Raw genomic sequence first — 26,601 nt, 5'->3', positions numbered from 1 at the left:
CATTCCCCCTTTCCTTTTGTGCATCTGTTCAAAATGTTATTTTTAAAGCTACATCTTTTCCATCATCGACTTTTCCCTCTCTGTCAGTGATGATTCACTCTCTACAGGAGTACATATCAAAATCCCTCTTTCTGTCATACAGACAAATGTCTTCCTTACTGGTGTTTGTTTAATTTTGAGACTTTCAGTGTATGTGGAGCATTACAGTCCCTTACAACACTGTGGTGCTTGAGGCGCATGGTTTCTGGAGATTCTGCACAGCGGGCACAGCTCTTTGCAAAGAATCCTAGATTTAGTAGGTTGCACTTCCAACATTGTTGTATTTAAATTTTCTTTTAAATGAATTCGTGCTTTCCATCTTTCCTTTGGTTACTCTCTTTAGCCGTTTGTGTTCCCCCCCCCCCCAGCCTCACAGCCTTGTTTTCCCTTAACATCTCCAAAGCACTGAAAAGGATAAATAGTAGCTAATCTAATCTCTCCGCCCTCTCGTCTGCTTTAACAAAGCTTTTAGCTTCCCCTGTTTCTCTTCTTTGTTTTCTTTACCTTTCTTTCCCTTCCCCCTCCAAAATACTCACCACTTCTATGTAAAAGAATTGGTCGAGCTGCAGCACAACATACAATCATTGTGACTTAATATATAAAACCTTCTGAATTTTCCAGCTGTACCTGTGCATCATTGTACCAGACTTGTACCTCCTGTTGCAAAATACGTGTATGGACAAGAAAATAAAGAGAAAGATATTTCAAGCTTTCTCTTTCTGATTCCTGACAGAATTATTTTCTCTATTTTAGCAGAGTAGCCTAGTGGATGAATACAAATGCTCTGTTATGTTTGGTATATTTTCTAGGTTTTTGTTCTTGCTAATGACTGAAAGTTTGTAAATTTTTCTTGTCCGTTTGGGCCACCACATCCTTGAATCAAGAGGACAGGACCTTAAGCCTCTTCTAAGGCCGCCGCTGCTTCTGCTTCTATCTGCTGCATGCTGATTCTCTCTGATAGGTCCAAGTGTGCCAGTTTGGCAGTGTTCCCAGTCACTGTCAATCGGGTCTCGGTTAGCACAAAGCATTGACGAATTCAGTGTATTTAGTTTTGCTCCCTTGCTGTATTTATAGGGATTAGGATTTTTTTTTTTTAATAGAATAATATTAGAGTAGAGCAGTCAAAGGATGAGCATAAATGTAATGGCTGAGCATCCTCACTTTTGCAGCATTGAGGAATCAAAATTTGGATGTCTGTGTGTTGAGGGTGATACCCCGGAGTGGCACAGGCCTTTAGGTATGCAATTGAAAAGAAACCTGTCTTGAATGGTTTGAACTGTTCAAACTGATGCCAGCATGCACTTGAATGTCATGCATTTCCAGCGTGTTCTTGCTGCTGTAGTGGGCTTTACGATTCCCTTTATAGCAGCACTCTCTCTAGTTTCTGTTATGTTCCTAAAACAGAACAAACTGCCAGTGTGATCCACAAGCCTTCCTGCTCCCTACCCTGAAAAACGTTGCCAAAGCTAAAAAGGGAAAATGTTTCCAGCAGGGACTCCAGAATTACTTATGAGATGAGAATTTTTACTCTGGGCTGTTGATCTGCTGCTGCAGCCTAAACGCAGGAATACAAAAATGTAAGCACCGTGATAGATAGGATGGTCTGGCAATTTTCCTGTGACAATGGTATCTCAAGAAACAATCTGAATGCAGTATGGGACAATGCAGAGTAGGATTAGTGATTGTGCTGAGTTGCATAGTCATGAGTCACGTCGGCTCTCAAGGAAAGAGGTTTGCATGTTAAAGTAGTTGTATCCTGAAAGTTGCTGGTTGGAGCTAAGGGAGGGCATTAGTTTTATTTGTGGTGGTTGCTTTTGAGATCTTTAGCACTGAGTAAATGCAGAGTGAAGTGCATATTCTGTCTGCAACTGGCCTTGATTTGTGGGAGGTCTTGCGTGCTGTATTGGAAGAATGTTTATTTTGCTTTGGTTCTTTTAGCTCATTAATATTTTTTTTTTTTTAATATTAAATCTCTCCCTCTACAACTCCATTTACTTGTTGTTTTTTTTTTTTTTTAATCAATCCTTTGATAATATGCAATATGCTTCAGAATCAGCTTTTCATCTATGGTTTCGGTAGTAATTTGTTGATGACAATAGAATGATAACGCTGAGCTACCTCATCCAGATACAGAAGTCTGAGCAGAACTGTAAGGGCTTGTTGCGGTCTTTCCAAGGATTTGACCTTTAAAATCTTCATTTGGAGTTAAGAATTTCTTCCTTCCTAGCATAGCGATAAATCCTCCCACTTTCACTGCATTAGGGAAGAGAACTGAATCACATTTTCGAATCAAATGCTTAGGAATTGGCCCAAGATCAAACTGGTTCCCTACACGCCGTTTTCTCATTTTGTTTCATTTACAGAATTTTAGCACAAGATAAAAGGCCAAGCGGAAAAAAATCTGAAAAACTACATTGATGTTTTTGTGAAAGCAGACGCATAACTTGCCACGTAGAGAAATCTACGTCTTTTCAGGGCCTGTATGGCACCTTAGAACGCGCCGAGCCCTACAGGGTTAACAGGCAGGAAGCTGCAGCTGCAGCCGGCTGAGACGGAAGTCAGATTTTTGTGTAACGGGCGGCCCGGGCGGCCGAACGGTGCGGCGGGGGGGCCGGGGGTGGCACCAGGGGTGGCACCGGGGGGTTCGGGCGCGCTCCGGGCGTTTGGGAGCGGGGAGGGCAGGCGCGGGACGGCAGCACCCCCTCTGCTGACGCGGTTCCCAGTGCAGAACCGCTTCTGTGGGAAAGAGACACTGAGTTTTTGCTGTTTAAGGACCGGCTTATCATAGTATCTAAAGAAATCACACTGTCGTTACATGGTTGCTACGGTAGGTGTTCATGTATTTAAATTCTGGGATAGCAGAATTCCGTCAGAGTTTTCAGTCACTAGTTTCAGTCCCTCCCGTGTGCCTCCACTTTCGGGGTGTTTTGCTCTGTTGCCGTGGCCTCGCCTTCTCCGTGCAGCCCACTGCAGAACACCAGCGAAGTGACTTGAGCTTTTTGTTTATGAAGAGCAGCTTTTGTGACCTGCGTGAACTCTCCCTCCCTCAGGTCTAAAACACCCAAACGCCTTCAGTAATGGCACGTTGAGACGCGTTTTCTCCGGCAGGCAGTTTGCAACCACCTCCCTCTGTTTGAAAATCTGTGTATTTTGCACGGGGAGCGCTCATCTGGGGCTTCTTTTCCCGTTTTTCTGGGGAACGGGCCTAGCTTAGCCTGTCTTCTCTATGCACAGGATGGCTCCTGCTTGCCAGAGCTGCACAAAGATAATCGCTCAGGAAGTGTTTCGGCCAATCCCCTGAAGCTTTACATTCAGATTTAGCGGAGCAGCCAATCCGGGATTAGCTCTTATTGGGCAGACAGATCATCAAGCTGGAGTGCCAAGCCCTTTCTGCCTGAGTACTGAGAGCCTGTCCTCCATGTTTTATAAGTATTGACATAACACTGTGTTAACAATGCATCCACAGAGGTAAGCCTTACTTTTTACATTTTTTTTTCTCTAGGACCTATGAGTTGTGGGTTGAGAGTGTGGTTCTCTGTGATTTGTTGTGCAAAACTCACACCACAGCACTTTATTAAGTTGGAACTGTTTAAATTTGCTTTCTTGGGTCACATGGTTAGTAGCCATTAGCCACAGCTTTATTTTGCAGACTGGCAAAGCCTTGGCATACCTGCTTCTTCACAGGAGGATGGTGTTTTTAGAGTTGATCAAGATCCTGGTATTCCAAAGAAGCTTTCTCTCTCTGAGCAGTTTGCCAGCACTATTGTCTGTTGTGTCACATGCCTGCTGGAGAGAAAATGGAAGCTAGGGAGCAGATGCATTTAACTGCCCTACAGGGAGTCAAGCAGGGATAATGGCAGACAGAAGAACAGGCAAGTTCACCTTTCTACACAGTGAATGGGTTAGCTAAGATAAGTTATCTCTGAGAAAATATGGGATTTTTAAAAACCTAGACATCAGCAAAAAGTGCTAATGGCAGATTGTAGATATTGGGCCTAGGTGGTGGTGTGCTGTTGCATCATGTTTTTTGTGCAGCTTATCTTAACTTAAAATGATTATTGAGCTTTTTGTTCTTGCAGGAGTAATTAATACAACGTGTTTCTCTTTCTGAGGGACGATGTATGGTTAATATTTTGTTCCTTTAAAAGGGAGTTTTTATGCTGCAGATTTTGGAAATGGGTTGCTGCTCAATAAAATACAGCAGTGCATCTGTTTACAAATCTGAATCTTTATGGAAAATGTTTTTGAACTGTTAGCTTGCTTCTTCTAAATAGTTCAAATAAACTAACGTACCTTTTATCTGTGCCTTTTTGTTTTACACTGTATCAGTCACAGTTCTGTGTTGTGGAGTCCAGAGGATATAAAATCATGTGTGGTTCATGACAGTAGTACATGTTGTTCTTTCTTGTTTTTTGTCCTTTTTTTTTTTCTTTTTTTAAACTTTTGGTTTAATGCTACGTAATTATTTCAAGAAATTCCTTTTTGATCAATTCCCAAATCTGCCAGCCTGTTGTATCTTCTTAACTGGAAAAATGAGATGGGTGCTTGAACAGTTGGTAAGTAAGCAGCATGCTACTCTCTGAACATTTTTAATAGTTTTCCAAACATTTTGTTTTTACTGGGTCAGTTAGTCCAGTAGATGAAGTAATGTTAGCGGTTAGTCATATAAAAAAATTAGATTTGTTTAGCGTCCATTTTAAGGAACTTGTACATGTAATCTGTTCCAATTTGAATGCACTATTTTTTTGATAATTTGCCTCTAAAGTTTGAAGCTTATACTTCCTGTTTTCCTCAGGCCAGTGAAAAATATTCTACTTAGTGTTTTTTCATAGATCAATAATTGTCATGTTTGTAGGGTAAAGCGCGTTTTTGTTGTTCCTTAGGCTTTTGAGGTGTGATGAAAGTGCTAGTACTCAGCAATGAAGTGACCTTATGAAGTAAATAATACTTAATGAGCATATGTTTCTGATGCTATACAAAGTATAATCTCAGACAAACTTGCGTGATTTATAACTAATTTAGAACATTTTGTGCCCTTTATTAAGATTTTAATTGTAGCGCTTCCGTGCTTGTTTTAACAAGCTGTTTGTCAGTGATCACCAATGTTACAAAAGCAGAGGAAGGATGCTCTTTTGTGCTTTTAATACAATTTTTGCCCTTGTTTTAGCAGTCCACACACATTCACGATTTTAGGAAAGAACTTAGAGCTAAGCCAGGTTTGCAAATGACTGCACTGAGGCACAGTTACATGATAACTTTTATAGAAGGTTGCCATATATTTGATAACATTCTGTAACGTAGCAGTTTAAGCAATTTACTTCTGGTTACTTGTTTGCCAGTATGAGTATCTTAACTTCGAACATCTCACTTTGTTTAACAGCTCCCCCCAACACCCCCCCCTCCCCCCCCCCCCCAAGGATTAAATTAAAAGAATGGCTAGTTCAGTTTGCAACCTGAAACACTGCTGGGGTGTACCACTGAGTTTTGTGTGGCAGCATTTTTGTATGCAATTTTAATGCGTTTTTCAGCATACGTTAAATTGCTAACACAGCTAAGAGGTTATTCTGGTTTTTGTTCTTTGGTTGCTAAAAAGAGAAATTATATTTGAACATAATTTTCCTAGCAGCAGCTTATACACATTAGCAGTTTACTTTCAGTCTTAAAAAGCGCACAACATAATATTTGTTTAATATGAGGAAGCAGGAGTGGGTGATCTGCAATCAGAAAGCTCGTATTAAAATGGCTCCCACAGGTTTTGTTAAACCAGGATCTGTTTCAGATCTGCACCTCCAGACACGCTGCTGACAGCGAAGCGTGTTTGTTTAAGCTGCCCTTGCGCGTGTAATGAAACGTGGCACTGTGAGTCTGTTAAAGTTCACCATTTTTAATTGCTCAGGTATAATTCTTTCATAGTTCACAAAAACTAAATGTCTGCATTGCAGCAAGATGTCTGAGGCAAGGTAGAGACAGCAGTGTTGTTTTACAGCTCAGCAAATCGCGCTGCTCCGAGGAGTGCTGGAGCCAATAGAAGCAGAGGGTAGGTTAAAGATCGACAATTGCAGTGGCAAGACTGAGAAAGGCCTTCTGGAAATTTCTACCATCTTTGTTCCATCTCAGTAAAGCAAATTCAGCCAAGCTGAAGAATTTCATATGTTTTTGGTGCTTTGTCAAGGTATGATGTTATCACTCACTTTCATAGATTGTGTAATAAGAAGCACTCTGTGCCGTTTTTTCTGCTGTTCAGGACAGATGGAATGTGGGGTTTTGTTTAAGTGATAGACGCGGGGAAAATGCACGTATTCTTTCTACCCAAGATTTTACAGAACTGGATCCGGTATGAAGCAATGCAGCTGAGGTTTATTCAGCTTATAGCAAATGGCCATTATTCTAATGTAACTAGCAGTTAATCGTATAATTGCACTTTAAGTTTTCTGGCTACTAAAGAGTAATTTGAATTGCCCAGGATGAATATGATTAGCCATTATTATTTGGTGCCAACATTTGGTTACTTTTGTAATTAGCTGGACAAAGAATGCAGTGGAGGAAAGCAAAGGAGTGATCTGGATTATAAATTATGATGAAAACAGTAGCTTTTTAAAAGCTACATGCCTCTCTCATTCTTTGCAGACAAACTGTTTTAGTTGGAAGCTAAATAGTGCTAGGGAAGACCTAAGTGGTTTCTTTAAACAGATGACAGTGCTTAACAGACTGAAGATGAAAAAAGTGCAGAGTATTAACTGCTCCAAATGTGACATTTCTCCCCCTCACATCAGGCAGAAGTATTGAAATGTAGGGGAAAACCTACATTGCTGCTAAGGAAGCATGTAATAAAAGGAACTTAATGCTCAAAAATCGTAAATAGGTAGATTACATTACTAACATAGCCCTTTATATCAGAGTCCACAAGCTTCGATTGGCTTGTCTTCCTGACCTGTCTTCCATTTTGTGATATCTTTGTGTTGTTTTTTTTGTTTTGTTTTGTTTTTTCTCTTCTCTCTTTGTTTTCAAGCCTATTGGCCATGTGGATCCAGTAGCCAAAAAGTGATAGGTCATGATCAGTTTTCCATAGTAGTGGTGCCACTCCAGCATAATTGGTTAAAGACTGATAAATCTCAGTAAAAGCTCTCCTCTCCTTTGTCTGGAATTCAGGGGTTTGATTCGGATCTCCTAAGTATCCTGGAAGTTGAACATAACCTTTGCCCATGTAGAATGTAGTAGACAGCAATTTTCAAATTTTGTTATTGTGGATCCCTAGTATTTTTCCAATGGGCACGTGAATCCCATTATAGTGTACTTAAGCCTGTTAGCCTAGGTTTGATTTATTTAGTTATTATCTGCAAACCCTGTAGTAGTGGTACACTGGCTTTGGGAGGTTTGCAAACCAGAGACTGAGTAGGCCATCAGGCTTTGCCCTTTAAATTGTATTTAGAAAGTATTTTAAATATATTTATTAATAATCATGTCTTGTATTGATAGGTTAAAGTCTAATTTAGAAATAGCTACATAGGAACTGAGTTTTATTTATTTATAGTTGTCATTCTTATGTTAACTCTTTGTTGCCCATTCTCATGGCACCTGCGTTTCATACTGTGAGATTAAAACCATGCTGTAGCAGGATGTTAGTGTCCTTAATTTAGCCAGTATAAACCTTTACTTTCAAACATGATTGTTCTCAAATTATGTTTTTAGCATGTGAAAGCTATAGTTTTTCTGCTTGCCTTGCTTGGGCCTCAGCTCTATAGTTTGTAGTCTTGAAGAAGACGATATGACACCAAGGATCTCCCGTCCTCCCCTGATTTTCTCTTTTGTGGAACTATTTTGAATGCACACTGAAGAAGAATAAGGTTTTAAAAAGAACCTAAATGTTCTTTAAATTAAATATATATACATATTCACTTTGCTTGTTATCAGAGGTAACTAGCTTAAACCTTGCTGCATGTAGATATTTGAACAAGCATTTTCTGTGTGTCAATTGCTTAACATAAATCGAGCATTTTGCAGGGAATTCTGCAAAAGTAAATGTGAAATACGAGGCATTCAAACTGGAGAGTGAATCTAAAATTGAGTGGTTTCTTTAATAACCTGTGACTTCACAAAACTCCCTATCTTGTGCCTTTATATTTAAACATTTGGATGTCAGGTGTCCTTTTGTCATACTTTACCATTTCTGATATTTAGATGCTCGCTTCGAATATAGCACTGCTGCTGTTTAAACAGGAGATACTGTTATTGAATAAACTGCTACCATTTTAGCTACAGTACAGGAATGAGGCAGTGCAGTGCTGTCAGACGCCATTTTAAGAATCCTGCATAAATAGCATAGCTACCGATGAGTAAGAGACTGTTATAGGTGAGTGCTCATACAAAGCTGCTATTTATTCAGCAATGGCATGCAAATATTTTTTTCAAATTTTTATTGAATGCAGTTTTTTGAAATCATTATTTAGAATTGCTACTCACAAATGTGATACAGGAGAGGCAGGAATTATCTTAAGGATGAAATTCAGTTTTAGTGCTTGTAGTCTTAGATCAGGGTTGTTTTTTTTTTGTTTTATTTTCTAATAATTAAAAGGAAAAATGAATTCCATAAATATATAGTTCTTGATTTTAAATTACTGTGTTTATTCCCTAATGTAGATCTGGATTGTATGTGTGGGCATTAGCTGTTTCGAGTGATTTTCCATATCTGTCAGTTTTTCTTGGTTAAATGTCAAGGTGCAGTAGTTCATCTGCAACTTTTAATTGCTTTTTGTAGTTAATATAGGTTAGAGCAGCTTTAAGTATTTTTCTATATGTACTTTTTTTCAGGTAAGTACTACTACTAGTACAGGATGATTTTCCTAAGCAGAAAAGTCAGTATTTTATTTATTGGTCTAAAATTTGAAAAACTGATTTTCGTATGAAAATCCCCACTCTCTCTTCAGTTTAGTAGAGAACGTATTTAAGAATTAGGCAGCTATGGTCTTTTTGCATTTTTACCTGGGCATCAATAAATCTTGTATGCTTGCAGTCCTTATATTTTTTTCTTTCTGTCCCCAACTATCCCCAAAGGAATAACCTCCACCTCTTCTCCCCTCATTCAGACATGCTAAAATAATTGTATGAAACAAATTAGTGTTTTAGAAAACAATTTCTTCTGTGTTTTTTTTTTAAGTTTTGTCAATACGAGTAGAGAAGTTTTAATTGATTAATTGGTGTTCTTGTCAATTGGCAGTGAAACTGGCAAAGCTTAAATTTCAGTCTTGTTCTTAAAATAAGTTCCTCTGTGTTCATTCATCTTAATGAGGAAATAAGAGTAGCTTTCAGAATGACATAAGGTATTTATTGTATTCATATAGGTACTTAATTGGGTATATGCCAGTATCCTTTCTGATCTGCAACCTCAGAGCATCACATTCATAGTACACATGCATGATAGTAATGCATGCTATCTGAAATAACAGCCTTAAGCCTTGCAAAAATGAATTCTCAGAATAAAACTCTCTAGAATAGTCTATGTGATCACACAGTTATTGTTTCCATAAAACTAGATGCTTGTTTATAATTATTTTGCTGCTAATTTTAATTTTATTTTGTTGTGGGTAATAGTAAGGTACCTGTCATTAAGGACCTGTTTTTCTTGAATTATTCAGTTTGAAATATTTTGCTAATTAAATTTCTGCATTTTGATGTTTATGCTTTATAAAGGATTTTCAGAATATTGCTTATATTGATGGAAGATGCAAAGATGAAAAGATTTGTCAGCTTTCGAAAAGTTACTGTAAACTTGCTGTGAATTGTTAGCATGTATTTTCAAACTTGAGTCTTAAAGATTACCACTACAATCATCACTGCCACCATTCAAACAATGTCATGTTGTGCAAGTAATAATACATTACAGCAAATAAAACAATGGGAGATGCTTCTGAAGAGCTGTGAATTTGAAGTATCTTTTATAGCTATGTCTAATATGCTTATTTAACTGTTCCTTCCCAACACTTTGATTTTTTTTTTTTTTCAGAACAATCTTGGTGATTTTCTTACGTACTTAAATGTTTGTGCCCTTAAAAGGTTGAGCAAGATTAATTATAGTAGAGAATATGGAGATGCAATCTGTTCCTCTAAGGCTCAGTTTTCATAGTATAGTAGATAATTACTGAATTTTGGGTTAGTTGTGGGTAATGCACAGTGTGCATATGTGTGTATAGGATATAGGCACCTCCATTGCTAAAAAAAAGAGCCTTTATGTCAAGTGGTGAATGCATTTTTGACTGTTCATTTATACTTCAAAAGTTCGAGAAAGCTGTCTTCAAGCATCTTTTATGTGATGTGTAAGAGATGATGAGTCAAGATACTTTGTTCATCTTGGAACTGCTTATGAAGAACATTTCTCTTGTTGATACAGATCTGTTAAAAGAACACTGAAAAAGGTGATGAAGGAAACTGGCTGAATTTCCTAAATTAAACTCATTAGATGGAGGGAGACAGATTTAGAGCTGAAGAAGCCGTGTACGCTGTAACTAACACGCAGGAGTCCTGACGAGTGACACCCCCTCGGTGCTAGGTTTGGGCCCGCATGTGCAGAGCATCTCCAGCCCGCTCTGTAACTTCTCTCCTGCCTGGGTCAGGGATGTCAGAGCAGTTCCTGCTACTGTGTTGCTGTATTGGTTTGTCACACCCATTTCTCAACCCTGTGTCTTTTAATATTGACTTGTACCAACTACTGGGTCTTTCTTGCATCATGTTACCCCGAGGTTGTGATTTGAACAAAATGGCGCCTGATAGAGTGGAATGATTCTGGAACGTTATGATTGATTTAATGTAACTTAAATGTGAGTCACTGCTAAAAGCGTATTACTCTTTTCCTCCCTTCCCACATGTGATTCTTTCCCATTTCCTCTTTTCTGCATGTCCAGCTGCACAGTGAGCTAGATCACAGATCTGGTTCAGTTAAAATGAACATGATTTCTGGAACATGAGGTTAGGGATTGGGGAAACCATTCCTTTTAGTAGCAACCTGTGTAAAATGATCTTAAGACTTCAACCTCAGTCTCATGAAGACTTGTATGTCGTAGTCTGTGGCTGAAACTGGCTGTATGTTTTAAAACCAGGTGATGTGTACTGCCAAATTACTTCACTCTTGACAGAATTAGTGTGTATTTACATATTTACCTGTGTGCATTATTAATGGTATATACACGATGTTTTAAAAATATGCTTTTTTGTTACAGTTTGGTGATATTGAAATAGGGTTTTTTTAAGGGGGAAGGGGAAGAAAAAACAGTGCAACATGGGAAGAGAACAATGAACCCATCCCATGAGCCCATCCCTTCCCATTGCTTAGGAAAGAGAATGGGCAGAGGCAAGTGGTGCATGAAATGTTTTGGTGTCTGCAACACACCGCCAGCTCCTCTTTGCTGGAGGCCCTCTGCGAAAGGGTGTAACAAATGTGCAGTATAATTGATCTACCACGCGTAGTAAATCGATGAGCATTGTAGTATGGTCAACTATGCTGTGCATTTAATCTGCCTGTGCAAAATTAATCTGAGAAGCACTGTGCTACAGTCAACTGTGCTACACATTTACCATAATTCTGGTCATGTGGATGCCTTTCCTTGCTACTGAAATTAACAGCATAGTCCACGAGCTAGGAGATTTGATGCTGGTAGAATAGAACTTCTCTTCAGTGTTTTATGACTTTAAAGAGCTTAATTTGTAAATTAGTGCTATATACAAATGCCAAGTAAAGAATATCGATTTCCGGAGTTCACAGATCTTCTCAGCTTTGGGCCTTCTATACACTGAGCTTGGTTAATTTTTATTTAAAACTTTTGCTGATATAACTGTCCTGTTTAGAGGTGTGAAAGGAATTGCAACCCAACCCCCAGTAGCTGATAGTTGATTAAAAGTAGTTTTGACAAACACCAGACTGAAAAGTCCTTCTCCTGGTAAGTTTTACTTTGCTTAGGAAGCTGTTTTAACTTATACCAGTAACAAAACTCCTGCTAATATAAACTGTTTGTCAGGCTGAAGAGTTTCCTTGATATAAATGTAACCAAGTCCTCAGTGTTGTTTGCAAGCTCTGATTAGCTGTCTCTGGCAGATTTAACCACAGTGTCTAAAGCAAAGGTTTCTAGCTATCCTCTTGGCCTCTGTGGTAGAAATAGCTGTCCCTAGAGCTGGGATGGCTGAATGCAATCTCAGTCCACTCCAAAGCAGCACTAGTTCACGGTCTGCCATATCAATGTAAAATGGTATCAGCAACAATTTACATCAACAGACTAGACAGTAGGTCGTCACTACAGAGGAAAAGATGTATGTCCTGCTTGGCTGTTGTGCTCTGGTGGTATTAAAGGACAGCTCTGATATCTGCTTCAGGCACCATGACCTCATTTGTCTGCCATTTCAGATTTGAGCTTGTTTCAAGATCATGTGTTTTCTTTTATCTTTCATCTGCAATAGTCAGATATCAAAAAATGGTGTGTAACTCAATATTCATTCTGGTTCTTTCTTCCTCTCTCTTCCACCTTCCTTCCCTGAACTGACTTAACTAGCCAAATTCATTGAGTTATTTTCTTAAACGGCATCACTATAATAAACTAGAATATCAGCAAGTCAGATATAGCTTGTCATCTACCTAATAATTTAATCCTGCCTGAAGTGAATTAAAACTGCCTATGTACGATTGAATGGTTGAATGATAGTAACAGCTCTGTTCCGATTACTCTTTGCTGTAGTTAATAATTAGTGGAATTGTATTGCCAATAAATTATAAATATTCAGTTTTCTGTTATGTAGCCTAGTTTAAAAAAAAAGTTTTTAAAATTGCATGCTACCTTCTAATTTTGTAAGCTGGTCTGTGTTGCTAAATCTGTTACTTCAGCTAATCTGTTCACTGATGCTGGTGAGTGTTTAAATGTTAGCAGGCATCTGTGCACACAGTTTATAGAGGCCTTAGATTAGGAGCTACAAGAAACAGAATTCCTGCTTGGCTGTCTCATAAAATTTATACATATAGTGACATGATGTTCAGTACGTGTTACAAGAGTCGTTAGTACGAAAATGTTACCTTTGCAATTGGTAAGGTGCAGCATACATGTATACCTGGATTGTTTTTCTACATGTTTTGGTCAGTGTATACACTGGCAAACAGCAAACCTTTCATTTCATTAGAAATTTTAATATAGTTGTATTTGACAGTGTTATGTCCAACTTCTGTACATGAAGTTAGTCATGGGAATCATACAATCTATAACTGTTCTAATTCACCTTTTTGAATCCTGCAGCTTGGCTGAAGAGGAAATAAAGGCAGAGCAGGAGGTGGTGGAGGGGATGGATATCTCAACTCGATCCAAAGGTGAGTAAGAAGGAATATTTAATCTATGTTCTGCAACATACAAATATTTGTAAACCAGAATAGTGAAACTGTGTAATCTACCATGAAGCTGCTCTTGAGTGAAGACTCAAGACTCATTGTACTTTTTAAAATGACTATTGTATGTTAGAAAGTGGTTTAATTTTGGCTTGGTTTTCATTATGTCAAACCTTCCACCCCCCATTGTTATTTCTGGTTTATGAATAACTAACCTAGGTTAAATGATGAAAAAACATCAGCTTTTTGTATCATCTTACTTATCATGGCTTCCTTTAAAGTACTTTTAGATGCGTAATGTAGGAGAAAATAATAGTAGTAGTAATAATAATAATAAGGTAGTATTTCTTACAGTAATGAATCCTAATTTTCTGAAGACTAAACATAGTAACATTTCTGTTTCCACAAAAATTGGTCCCCTGAGCAGTATGTATTTCATGGTCATTTATGTATCCATCCTATTACCCTGACATGAATTAAATTTGGTGATGCAATTGCAGGTGACTGAGAATTTCTGTCCTGTTTTTTTTGAGTTTTCCCTGTTACTACAGCAAATGATATTGTCTCTCAGTATAAAGCAAGCTAAATATGTAACCATCTATATCAGTGTAAATATTCCCACTGTCATTTGGAGCACTGGGACAGAAATGCCCTTCAATCAGAATACTTACACATAATTGTTTACTCCAGTTCATTGTAATTGACTGCCAGCTGCCTGTCCATCTCCTTTTTACTTGTAGCTGGCTTCGCAGCTCAGTTTACTTGAAAGTCATTTCTGTAAAATGACAGCAATGGTTACAACCGTCCTTCTTAAATTCTGGCACGTATCCACTTCACATTTCTACTACAGAGGTCATAAGTCTAGTTAATTCTGAATGTGCAGATATCTTGAAAGCGTGTCACAGATCATCTGCATTCCTTTGTTTTTTGGTGAGGTAGCTTGGGTAGATAACATGATTCTAAAGTTGCGTTTGGGTCTTATTTGTGCTAATGGACAGTAAATTTCTTGTTTCAGTTCTCATGGTATGGTTAAATGAGATAGTACGTATGATCTGACAGCCCAGTAGAGATTCACTTGCTCCTTTTGCTCCTTCTCCCTGTCCTTTTCTCCTTACCCTGCTTCTGGTCTTGCATGTCAGTCTTCATCACTGGACTGCTTTCAGTATTTACTGATCTCTGTATTTCAGTTTTTTAAGCCAACAGAAAGTGAACTGGTTTCTGTTACTTTAATGATTGCTTCTGAATAGGGTAAGCTCCCAGCTTTGCCCACCCACTGTTTACTTCTTTTGTAGTGCTTGTCAGATTCCAGCCACGTTTTTTCTGCTATTGTAGTGACCAGTTTGTTTGTGAAAGAGTTTGGTGAGTATGAGGACTCGATATAAGAGACAAAGGGGTTTATTACATGCATTTAGCTGCCCATGAAATCTCACCTTCATTTCTCCTTAGAAAGACTTTGGCCCACATATTAGTACTTAAAAGGATTTCAAATGCATCAAGTGAGCTAAACTGTTACTTATGTCACTCTGACATAGTCAATGTCTAAAAGGCATTTATGAGTCTGATACATATTTATGTAGATGTCTGCATTTTGATTATGTTTTTTTACTCATTGCAGAAACAGATGTATGGTCCATACACAAAGATGCAATTCCCTTACATTAGTTCCAGTGCTAGTCTGAGCTCAAGGTGTACTGTTTCAATGAATTAAGCCCACAGGAAACCGTTTTTTTTGGTTGGGTTAAGATGAAGTTTCCCAGGACAGTGAGCTGATTTAATACCTTTTGAAAGGGTCAGTCTTTCATCTCTCGACCTTCTAAGCCACGTGATCTTGCAGCTCACGTTGCTGTGTGAGCTCTGATTAATTCAAATTTGTAAATTCAGAGGGAGCTCACCTGGCAGAAGGAGACTCGTGTTTTTATGCAGAGTGAATTTACTGTAGATACAACTTCCTGAACCAGCTCCTAGGCAAGCTTTGGTAGTGATTGAAAAGAGAGTGCTTTGGAAGACAAAACCAGGATGACCACAGTGCTAGTTTAGATTGGCCCAAGCTGTCATCATGTGGAAGTCACTGGTCTGTACACAGTAGGATTCAGTGTTTTAAACACCAGTGAGTGTGATCTGAATGGCCATAGTAAACGTAAAACGTATCAGAGGTTGAATTAGTAGAATAATAATAATGGAATTCGTATTTATTTAACTAGATACTGATTTGCTTTAATTGGTTTGTTAAACTTGACATGCATGTCAACAAAAACCATGCCAGCACCATTCTAAGGGCGAGAATAACAACCACCCACTCCAAGCCCTCACAGGTACGTATTTTTTTTTCAGTGAAGAGTGATGTGGGATTGTAAGGAAGCCTTGAGGCTTGCCTGTAGGCCAACAATGCTTTGTTGCATTCCCAACCTAATCTATGAATTAATGGAAGAACTTTATGCTAGTTGAATATGTAGTTTTGCATAGAAAGTAAAATGATAGTATATGTCATCTGCTTAGTACAAGAGCTGGCCATATTATTGGCTTGCTAAAATTAATCTTTCTGGACTTCTGTTATTTGGATTGAGCCGTGTTTCTCTGTTAGGTCAGTGCAGTGTTTCTGCAGCAGCAAAGTCACAACCCAGAATTTTAAAACTGTTGTTACACTCTGTGTAAGGTAGAAAAAGTGCAACTGGTGAGATACTGGGGCCAATGTTTCTTCTTGTAACATTAATCTTGTTCAGAATTTTGCTTTGTGTGTTTTAGAAAGGATGTAGATGAGGAAATTGACTCCATATAGACAAACCCTTAAGGGAAGCATACAGGCGTTCTTGGTTTGTTTGGGTTTTTTGGTGGTCTGAGAAGCCTATGCAGGAGATCAATCAGTGGTATTGTATAACTTGACACTTGTCCTGGGGAAGCTGATAAGCTGCAGGTTTGTAACCTAACTTGCTCTGCTACAGTTTGTTTATACAGCTCGTGGGAGGCCGTGTCTAAAGAAAGTTGTAGGAAAAGAAGTTAAATTACTTTAAAACCAATTAGTCTCTTCATGAACATTCTTGTTTTGGTATAAGCAGTTTAATTTTAACTGCTATAAATCAATTCCAGTTCAGTTTAAGCTAAGCTGGAACATGCATTGTTTAATCTGTTAACACAGCTTTCGAATTGGTTTAAGTAAGGTGGTGGTTTCAAAGCAGCCTAAGCTGGTCAGACTGCTTGATGCAGCAGTTTCATCCACTTCCTTCCACAACTCAGCTGAAAGGAAACTAACTGAACTGTAAAACATGAATAGTTTTCTACTAGCTCAGTGTGCTGAAATGGCTTGGTAGGCTGCCAGAACTGGTGTAAGAGAGAGGGCAGGGATATACCAGTTGGGTGCAGGAACTGTCAGCTAGCATTTGGCTGTAATGAAACTAGAGCTTAAAACCATGGCTGACTCTTCTTGCGTTCACTTTATAATGGGATATGTGAGAGTGAGTCTGCAGCTGTAGACAGAGCTGTGCAGCCCTATGTGTTCATCTTAAGCTGCGTTTTTCTGCCCCTCTCCTTAAGCTGGCACTGGTGCTTATGCTGTTGCATAGTAAGCGATGTCAAGCAGCTGATCTAGCTGAAAATTGATCATTTTGTATAGTATTAGTTTTTGCCTGGACCATGAACTGATTAACCCTATTATTACACAAAAGTCTCTGCAAAAAGTTGTGGGGACAGGCGTCTGGTGAGGTGAGGAAGGGAAGTGGAGGAGAGTTACCGTAAGAGTTATAATTTATATCTGCTTGTAAACTGTGCATGTGCAGCTTTACTAAAGACAACGTTGTGAAATACACTACTGTCTTGGTCAGAACAAGAAGGCATAAGGCATCTGAGAACTGGAAATGGGAAATGACAGCTTAAAGAAAATAAAAGGAGTCCAAAATGACAAAATGGAGTCAGCAGGAGATTGCTATTTAGCAAAAGAGAAAGCCCATGGATTAGATTATTATGCATATGATATACTAACATGTCTGACAGAAACATCTTGTTATATTTCTGTTCCAGCCCTGTGGCCTACTTTTTACTTGTTTATGAAATATTTCAAGACAGGGCTTGTAAGGCTTTCTGGAGAATTTTCTGAGTATTTCCAGGTGTGGTTCCAAAGCAACATAACCACCGTAATTGTTGGTGCAGTTCTGTCTTCACTTGCACTTGTTCGCTTTGGACAGCAGTGAACTCTCCACTGGGCTTTTTCATCCTATTAATCTAGAAGATTTTTTGTTTGTTTATTTGTTTTATTTTTGTTGCTGTTGTTTCTGGTTGTGTTTGGGTGTTTGTTTGGTTTTTTTTTTTTAATTTCTTGGCTTAGTTTTCTGCTAGTTTATCTTACCTGCCAACAGTAGTTAGCTGCAGTCACTGATGGACTTCCATGTACATTTCATATGTTTCAGATAGTACTGTAACCATTGCCTGCCTAGTGGCTAGTCAAAAGTTCCTTTGCATCCATGCTGGCTCTTAGCCAGCCCTCTCTGAGTCAGTTAAGGACTTGGGTGTAGAAGTAGTTTTCTACCTGCTTATCTCCCTGAGCCAGATTACTAGGGAGTTGGGCAGATGTCATTGCTAGGAGCAGACTTGCCCCCATCAGTGACGGCTAGTCGTTAGATGGTCTTAGCTTGTCATAAAATCATATAGTGAGACACTAGTGCTTAATGGTGAGAATTCTGACTTTTACAGCTTTTGCATTGCTGCAAGTTTGTGTTGAAGGCTTTGGTCTTAGGGGCTTCCCTCAGTGGTGAAAGGTTCGGATATTTTGAATATAAATGCAAAATTACTAGTAAAATGGAATTTCCAAACACATTAAATATTTTGTAACAGTTTCATAATAGTACATTGTGTATCAACTTTCTGTGGAGTGATACCAGGTATGTAATCACATAGATGTGAGATTCTCACTCCAATGTGAAATGTAATTCGAGAATCCTCCAGTGAGTAGTAGCACAGCCTGAGGCTTTTATCTTCATAGTTACTAATCAACAGGGGGTCTTCAGGAGAGCCTTGGGGCAGCAAGCCCCCCTACAGCCAGGCTGTAGCTTTATAAAGAGCTTACATCTCTTATATTGAAAGTTGGTGGGAAGTGTTTCTTTTTCGTCTTCCAAAGTCCTACAATAAAGAAACAAATAACAGTGTCTTTTTGTGCTTGTGTAAGATTGTAATGTAATAGGAGTTCATCAGGATTTACACAACCATGGCTAACCTCTATTATTTATTACATTAAGCAACTGGATTGGGTTAATTGCATCAGTTGAAGTTTCTGGAATGTAAACAGGGCTTTAGTGGTTGATTACAACTGCATCAGGTTTCAAAATTCTGGCATAAGATTAAAATGCCTTAGAGTTGAATATAAATTCTAACAGATTTATCCATGATTTTGTAAAGTGTTTCAAAGATAATTAAGCCTGCTGTAGTGTTATAGGTAATGGATTTCAAAAATCATAAATCTATTGGCAAACATTCAGGATAATAAATATAACTGGGGGACTTCACAGTTCTGGAATCCATATAAATTATTAATTGAAGCCTGGTCTATCAAATCGGACTGTAATGATGCTGATAACGGAGTTAGTGTTGCTCCTTTTTCTCTCAGAATTCTTGCTTTCTCTGAACACCGTTTAAAATACATGCATTCAGAACTTTTGTGGAGGAGGAAAGAAGAGAGAAGTGATAGTCTAGGTGGAAGTCAGTTTTCTGGTTTTATTCTTGTTCCTTCTCAAGGCAAAGTTACACATTTCTGTGGGATAGTGACAGCTTAGGCAGTCTCCAGTCGCCTTTGGTATTCTTGTACCTTCTTTCATGCTGCCTTGTTTTTAAAGCTAACCTAGCTCTTTCTTACAGCCATCAAATGAATTCTTCATGAAGCTGCTGTCATGGATTTTTTTTTCTTTTGTTCTGTTGCATCTCATGTAATTAAATTTCTTGATCTGGTTCACCAAATGTTGGCAGAACTATTAGTGTCATAATAAAAGGGATAGCATGGGATTAGGATTTAATGTTAGCAGAAGTAGCCTTGGGCTGGCTCTGTTGAAGTAACACTTCTGCCAAGCGTCTAACTTAGAAAGAACAATTGACTAGGCTTCTAATTGGAAACATTATTCAGAATTTTGCATATTTGACCCACTTGCATTGAGATATCAAGAACTTACATCACAGAAAAGTTTTATTGGTGTAACTAAGTCTCAATTTACTGATACCTAATGCTGTTCCTGGAAGACTAAGATAATGCTTTCACTGAAAAAATGCGTTGCTGTTTCTGGCTCCTGGAAAATCAAAAATGGCTGCTAATTTTACCATCTTTATCATAACTCATGCTGAAAAGCTTTTTTGATTTTTTTTTTTTTTTTTTTAGTGTTTAAACAAACGTGTTTCTGAGTTTCCCTCTTCTCACTTTCTGAAAATTCCCAGAACAGAAAAGCAATTAATATAACCACTTTATAACAGCTCATTTTTTTTGAATATGTATTTAAAATATAAGAAAATTAGGTGCAGAACTAATACTCTTCATGAAAGTCTAGTAAACCTGATGTAGTTAAGATAAATTTTTTTGGTTGTCCGTGCTTTATTTTGAAACGTAAAACTTTTCTTCCTTTCCACACCAGCTCAATAAAAGGGTAATTCTTCGCTCATAGTAAAAAGCTTTTATCTTGCAATTTCCACACTTTTTGGGAAGGCTTCTGTTTTGTTTGCCTAACCGTTTTGTGAGATTGGATTTTAAAATTGTGACATACAGATTTACTCAGACATTTCTTAACTGGCTTGCTATCCATTGCACTGAGGATGCAATATATGCTGATCTAAGTCAGACCTGTCATGCTCACACGCTTCTTCATGTCAGCCAGATTTCCCTCCTTTTCCTTTATGTTGGCACTGTCAACTTTGTGACTTGTTGCTGAAATTAATTTTTGAAGCTTATGTTGGTTTTGGCCATATCAGTTATCTAAACCACCTGGCTTCCTGGGTGAACAAATAACAGTGCTAGTGAAAGGAAAAGGGAAGAAAGTGTGTCTGTGGAAGGGTAGTGTGAAGCCTTAACTTGGATTTGTGAAACTTGCTGTAGATTTCAGCTCTCATTAAAGCCTAATTGGTAGAGAAACTAATGCAAGTGTAGTCGATACTTAGAAATATATATGTAGGAACTGTTTCACTTTGGTTTTAGTCTGTAATTACTTTGATTACATTTAGTTTAAGGAAGTTTTTTAAAAGGTTTATGGAAAATAAGGCATAAGGAGGTGGAAGATATCACTGTCAATAAGTCTTTGGCACTGAGCAGTTTATGCTGTGTTCTTACAGCAAGGCATGTTGGTATTACTTGTTTTCAGGAAGAATTACATTTGGGTATCATGGGAAAAGCAAGGAAAATAACATTTTACTTTTACACATATTCTGAGTTGGCACCATTGAGGAAAAACGAGACACCTCAATGAGTTGTCAGGGATCGTTGCTATTGAACGCTTACAGTACAGCACTTGGCAATGTATAGAACATAGAAAATATGGTTGTGGTCTGTGCTCCATATGCTGCAGCAAGAGAAGATCCCTGATGTACAAAATAATATACTTTTCTTTGTTGTTTTTAGTCTGGTTTGTTTTTTTTTTTTTCATTTTTTTCTAAGCTAAATCATCTTAAGTCACTATCATAGTTTATCTGCTTTAAAATTGCATTACCGTCACATAAAATTGGACTTCTAAAATAATCATAAAATCTGAAATTAAGTTGTTTACGGTTTAAGTATGCTTTAGTCTGTCTCCTGGAGGCAGTAGTTACTAATCCTTGAATCACATGATGGCATACTGAAACAGATTTTAAACTTTAGGTGAAGCTCAGGTTAGCTTGCTGTTCCCCAACAGGTGGTTTGCGAGAGCACTCATAGGTGCTTATGCCAACCTTGGCAATGCTACAGAGCAATTAATTATAACCTAGTGATGTAAAACCAGGTAGCTTTTAATGAGAATTTAAAAAGTTATTTCAGGTGTCTTGTTTTTTCACTTGTGCTGGAAACACAATTTTGAAATAATGCTAAGAAAGCAAAACCACATACTCAAAAAATCAAGAGATAAGTGGAGTAAGGTTACTTGACAAATTAATTCACTAGTACAATTGGTTTATCAATGAAATGTTCATTTATTATTTTATTGTTTCATTTATTATTTTATCTGTATACTATCTTTATTATACAGAACATTTAATTTCTTATTAACCTTCTGAGTGCTGAGTAACTGCAAGCGATCTCAGCCTTCTCAGTTAGAAAAGATGGGTGCAAAATTCACACCTATCTGGAAAGTCTGGTTCATGTTTACTTGCTGACTATATGGTAGGAGTTCTGTAGAAGTGGCAGGGAGGTTGCAGGGATATGTGCTAACTGGCGACAAATTGGCATGGCGAGATACTCTCCAAAGTGAGACCATTCTTGCTCATTAAACATCTTTTTAAAAATACTTGACATAAAAGAGATCACACAAATTCTTCCTGTTCATTTTGGACCAGAAACTTGAATCCACTTCCTGAGTAACTGTCCTAGTCACCAAGCTATTGCATAGTTTAAATTTGGTCTTTTTTTGTTCTTTGCTCTTGGATTTGTTTCACTTTGTTCAGGATATGTATTTCAGGTCAGTTTTTGTATGTTGTCTATGAGTCACCACTAGTTTATTTGAAAATCCCTAGGATGCTCAGGTTTGAACCACAGAAGAAAATTACACTAGTTAAGTAGTTTTTAAAATCACTTCAGCAAGCATATATGTCTGTATGATCATTTGGTTAAATCGGTATTGAACCAGTATCTTTTCTGTCGAAGTGCAGTTTGGATTTGGCGGCGACTGAATTGTGATTCAGTTCTGATTTAGCTAATAAACGTTTTAACCCTTTTCCTGACCCTGAATCAGTTTATAAAAAAGTAGCATTCAAAAGTGAGAAGCATCACACTATGGGAGCAGGCCTGTGATGAGGAACTTTACACCTGATATTCTTTTTCCATGCTTGGAGCTGAGCCACAACACGCAGTGTCACAGGTGACTTCTTTGTAACCCCCACAATCTGAGGCTGAAGAGCTGAAAGGAAGCTGGTGTGTTCCTCCGGGGTCAGTTTTGTGCCTGGGCGTGGGAAGTGGGAGTCAAAGGACAGAAAACTGTGCTCGCCTGTTACCCTCCTGGATTAAGCTGTGCCCGCGTATGTACAGACTGGAAATAAAACCCTAAATCTCTTCAGTGAGTTATGGTGGGCGCTTTATTTGATGGAGAGAAGCGCAGGCCCAGAGATCCTTGCAAGTACTCTGAGGATGTTGTTTGCTGTAGAGAGAGACAATTCTGCAGATCTCTCTGCGTTGGGAAAACAAGGATTAAGGCATGGTCAGAACGTCACAGTAAGAGCAGTTTACTTATGACTGCCTTTAGGGAGTGTATGGAAAGTCTCGGTTGAGAACTGTAAATTATAATAAACAAAGACTTACATTGTGCATGCTGTTCTGAGTGGTGACAGAAAGATGAGAAAAGATATTTTTGCTGATCACTCTTGATGCAAACAGTTCCCATGCTGAATAAGCCCTGTTCAACTTTAATGAAAAAAATCAAATTCAGAGCTTGTTTTGGTTTTAGATTTGATTGCTTTGGTTAAGTTGTGAGTTTTTGTTTTGACACTGATGCTGCAGTGTTTCTTCCAGGATAGCTGTATTGGCTCAACTCTCTTGGGATATATGAAGCATATGCCAGCCAAAGGAGTTCTTCTGCCACCTTCTGTGCATAATTAGCTAAACTGAAAAAAAAAAAAATCCCAAGTCTTCTGTCAGCATAGTTGTACCTGTATTAGTTTTTTTGTTGTCATAATGGCTTAAGGAGTGAAGGAGACAGACATTAGATTTTCCACACATTTAGGTGACATACCTTACCTGGCAATTCTTTGTATTACCAGATCAGTCTAAATTTTGGCCTAAATTAAGTGGGAGACGGATTTGCTTGGATTGAAACAAGCCAAGTAACAGTAACGGTCTGAGAGACATTGTATTGGTTTAATTCAGCCTCGGCTTGTCAGAAGTAACTAACTGGTCCTAAACGCTGCCTACAAGTGTGAAATGGGAGGGGTGGGAAGGAGAAAAATAAGTTGCATTGCTTACTGTGAAAGAAAACTCGAAACATGAAAAGTTTTTGTTTGTTTAAATCAGCTTAACTACGTTTTGCCAAAATTTTATTACTTATGTCAACAGAAAAATTTCTCAGGGAGCCAATACTACATTTCTGCTAGGCAGCACTTCTGAAATAGCTGTGCCTGCATAACTAGTGGCAGTCACTTCCTGGGACTGTTGAAATTATGTGCATTGTTAGCCTGGGGCAGCTATTCTACATGAATAGAACTCAGGATGGTCAAATGCTCCTACATTTCTTTTCCCTCCCTCAGTTATACCTTCTTCCATCTATCTTTTCATATGTTTTTCATATTTATTTATAGTTTTCTTGATCCTTAATTCTTATCTTGACACACCTTAAAAAGCTTTTGGTCAATCAGAATTCGCTGTATAGCACCACATTTTCCACAGAATTGTGTAGAAAGAAGTCGAAACCATGGCTTTATATATTTGGGGAAAAAAAAATTAAAAGCTTCAGGAACCAGAACCAAGGGTAATGTTCACAGCTAATTAGGTAATAATGACATGTTTCATGTGTCTGGACCTATCTGAAGAAAGTGTGATGCTTATTATAGTAGGAAAGATTGGTGTTTTCACAAATAATTATGGACCAATACAAATTTTCTTGCACAGAAGTTCTTCCACTACACTTTTTCCATCTTTCTTCGTATTTTCTTCCATACACGTAAATAGTGTAAGTTCTTGGAATGCAATTTAGTCTAGAAATACCTTTTCAGATCACTTCTTACGCTTGCATCATGAATAAGTTTTAGTGGCACATTCTTTCAAAATGTTTTGCTATGTTAACTATTGTGTGGCTGCTTGACATTGTTTCACTCTTTCCACTAAATAATGTATTGTTTTCAATAAACTTAAGCATATATGCAAGCATTCCAAGGTTAACATCAAGACTACATCTTATGTATCACTCCTATTTTTACATCATTATCATTTGTCCTTTTTCACAACAGAAAAAAATAATTTGTTCATAGTCAGTTCACGCTCAACTGTTGTTGCAAATACTTATTTTCTTTTTAGAGAAAAGTGCATAGGTTGTTAATCTTAGCTCTATTTGTGCAAATTATTATCGCAGCCAATATTTATTTCTCCTTATTGACTGTTTCCCTTACACATTTGCACAAAATACAAAAGTCATTTAAAAATCTAATTCAGTTCTTTATTGTGTCATAGCCCCTCTAAGATTGTGCCATGTGACAAATTGCCCTACTTTTCAATGCGATTGTGTAACTGTTCAACTTGACAGGGCGTTATTCTGAATACAGTTTTGAGCTAAACAATGTTTACCAGCTCATTTGTAAGACTCTGATGAGAAAGTGTCAGTGGCCATATTGCTTGCGAGACTCCTTAAATAGGTTAAAATCATTCCCTGAGAGGAATGTTGTCACTCAACAAAATTGTCTAATTCAATAAGTAGTTAAAAGTCAGATAGGTAGGCCTTTGTGGGAGAAAGGTGTTTGTCCGTTGCCTATGTGAAATGGTCTGGTGCTTTGGTTTTCAGTATTTTTCTATTTCATAGAATCGTAGAATGGTTTGGGTTGGAAGGGACCTGAAAGATCATCTAGTTCCAACCCCCCTGCCGTGGGCAGGGACACACAGGTTGCCCAAAGCCTCATCCAACCTGGCCTTGAACACTTCCAGGGATGGGGCATCCACAACTTCTCTGGGCAATCTTGTCCAGTGCCTCACCACCCTCAGAGTGAAGAATTTCTTCCTTATATCTAATCTAAATCCATCCTCTTTCAGTTTAAATCCATTGCCCCTTGTCCTATCACTACACACCCTTGTAAAAAGCCCCTCTCCAGCTTTCCTGTAGCCCCCTTTAAGTACTGGAAAGGTGCAATAAGATCACCCCGGTGCCTTCTCTTCTCCAGGCTGAACAGCCCCAACTCTCTCTTCATAGCAGAGGTGTTCCAGCCCTCGGACCATCTTCGTGGCCCTCCTCTGGACGCCCTCCAGCAGCTCCATGTCCTTCTTGTGCTAGGTACTTCAGAGCTGAACACAGTATTCCAGCTAGAGTCTCACGAGAGCAGAGCAGAGGGGCAGACCTGCTGCCCACGCTTCTTTTGATGCAGCCCAGGACACGGCTGGCTTTCTGGGCTGCCAGCGCACATTGCCGGCTCATCTTGAGCTTCTCATCCACCAGCACTCCCAAGTCCTTTTCCTCAGTGCTACTCTCAATCCATTCTCCACCCAGCCTGTACTTGTGCTTGGGATTGCCCTGACCCATGTGCAGGACCTTGCGCTTGGCCTTGTTGAACTTCATGAAGTTCTCACAGGCCCACCTCTCCAGCCTGTCAAGGTCCCTCTGGATGGCATCCCTTCCCTCCAGCGTGTCCACAACACCACACAACTTGGTGTCATCTGCAAACTTGCTGAGACTGCACTCGATCCCACTGTCCATGTCACCAACTAAGATGTTAAATAGCACTGGTCCCAGTACTGACCCCTGAGGAACACCACTTGTCACTGGCCTCCGCTTGGACATTTGTGGAACTTTCAGTGTTTTTGGTGGACCTTTTTATAGTTAGTTTAAATCTACTGACAATAGACATGCTCTGATAAATTGATCCAGTTAGTGATTGTTGTTTTGGTACTTCTAGTGTTCATTGGAGACTTTAGGTGAAATGTTTCAGTGAGGCTTTGGTGACTTGGCAACTTGAAAAAGCTCAGCCCATCACTCAGTGAGGCCTGGAAGGCAAGAGTACAAATCCAAGAGGGAAAGGATATAAGATCATGGCAACCAGCAGTTTCATTGCCTCTGGCCTCTGCTAAATAGCTGCCAAAACCTGTTGTTTGAAAAAATACAACTTCAAGGTGACATGAACACCAGCAGCAGCATATCTCCTCCTTGCTGCGTATTCCCACCCAGCATAACTGCTTTGCCGAATGCATTACACACGTTTGTGTGGCTGTGCAGCGAATGGGGGCATATAAAAAAATTACTCTTTGAATCTTTGAAAAATTCAAATAATTTAGCATAGTTGGAGGAGCAAAGCAGACATGAAAATTGTCATAATAGATATTCATTTGATAGAGCTGTCTCAATTTCCTTCTATTTTTTTCAAGAATTTTGCACGTT

General features: G+C 38.6%; 1 protein-coding gene across 5 annotated transcripts in view; it reads left to right on the top strand.

The window, feature by feature from the left end:
• Nucleotides 1-3,379: 3,379 nt before the first annotated feature.
• ZMYND8 (zinc finger MYND-type containing 8) overlaps nucleotides 3,380-26,601 on the top strand; it is a 57,316-nt gene continuing 34,094 nt past the window's right edge. For all 5 annotated transcript variants that reach the window (XM_009987904.2, XM_086623186.1, XM_086623187.1 and 2 more), the window contains exons 1-2: nucleotides 3,380-3,507; nucleotides 13,305-13,375. In XM_009987904.2, the coding sequence (XP_009986206.1) occupies nucleotides 3,494-3,507; nucleotides 13,305-13,375 (85 nt within the window). In that variant the 5' untranslated portion in view covers nucleotides 3,380-3,493. The remainder of the gene's footprint in view (nucleotides 3,508-13,304; nucleotides 13,376-26,601) is intronic.

This window comes from Tauraco erythrolophus, chromosome 18 (genome assembly GCF_009769465.1).
Source record: "Tauraco erythrolophus isolate bTauEry1 chromosome 18, bTauEry1.pri, whole genome shotgun sequence".
Classification (NCBI taxonomy): domain Eukaryota; kingdom Metazoa; phylum Chordata; class Aves; order Musophagiformes; family Musophagidae; genus Tauraco; species Tauraco erythrolophus.
Note: the sequence above shows the minus strand (reverse complement) of the source record. Positions and strands in the feature narration are given on the sequence as shown.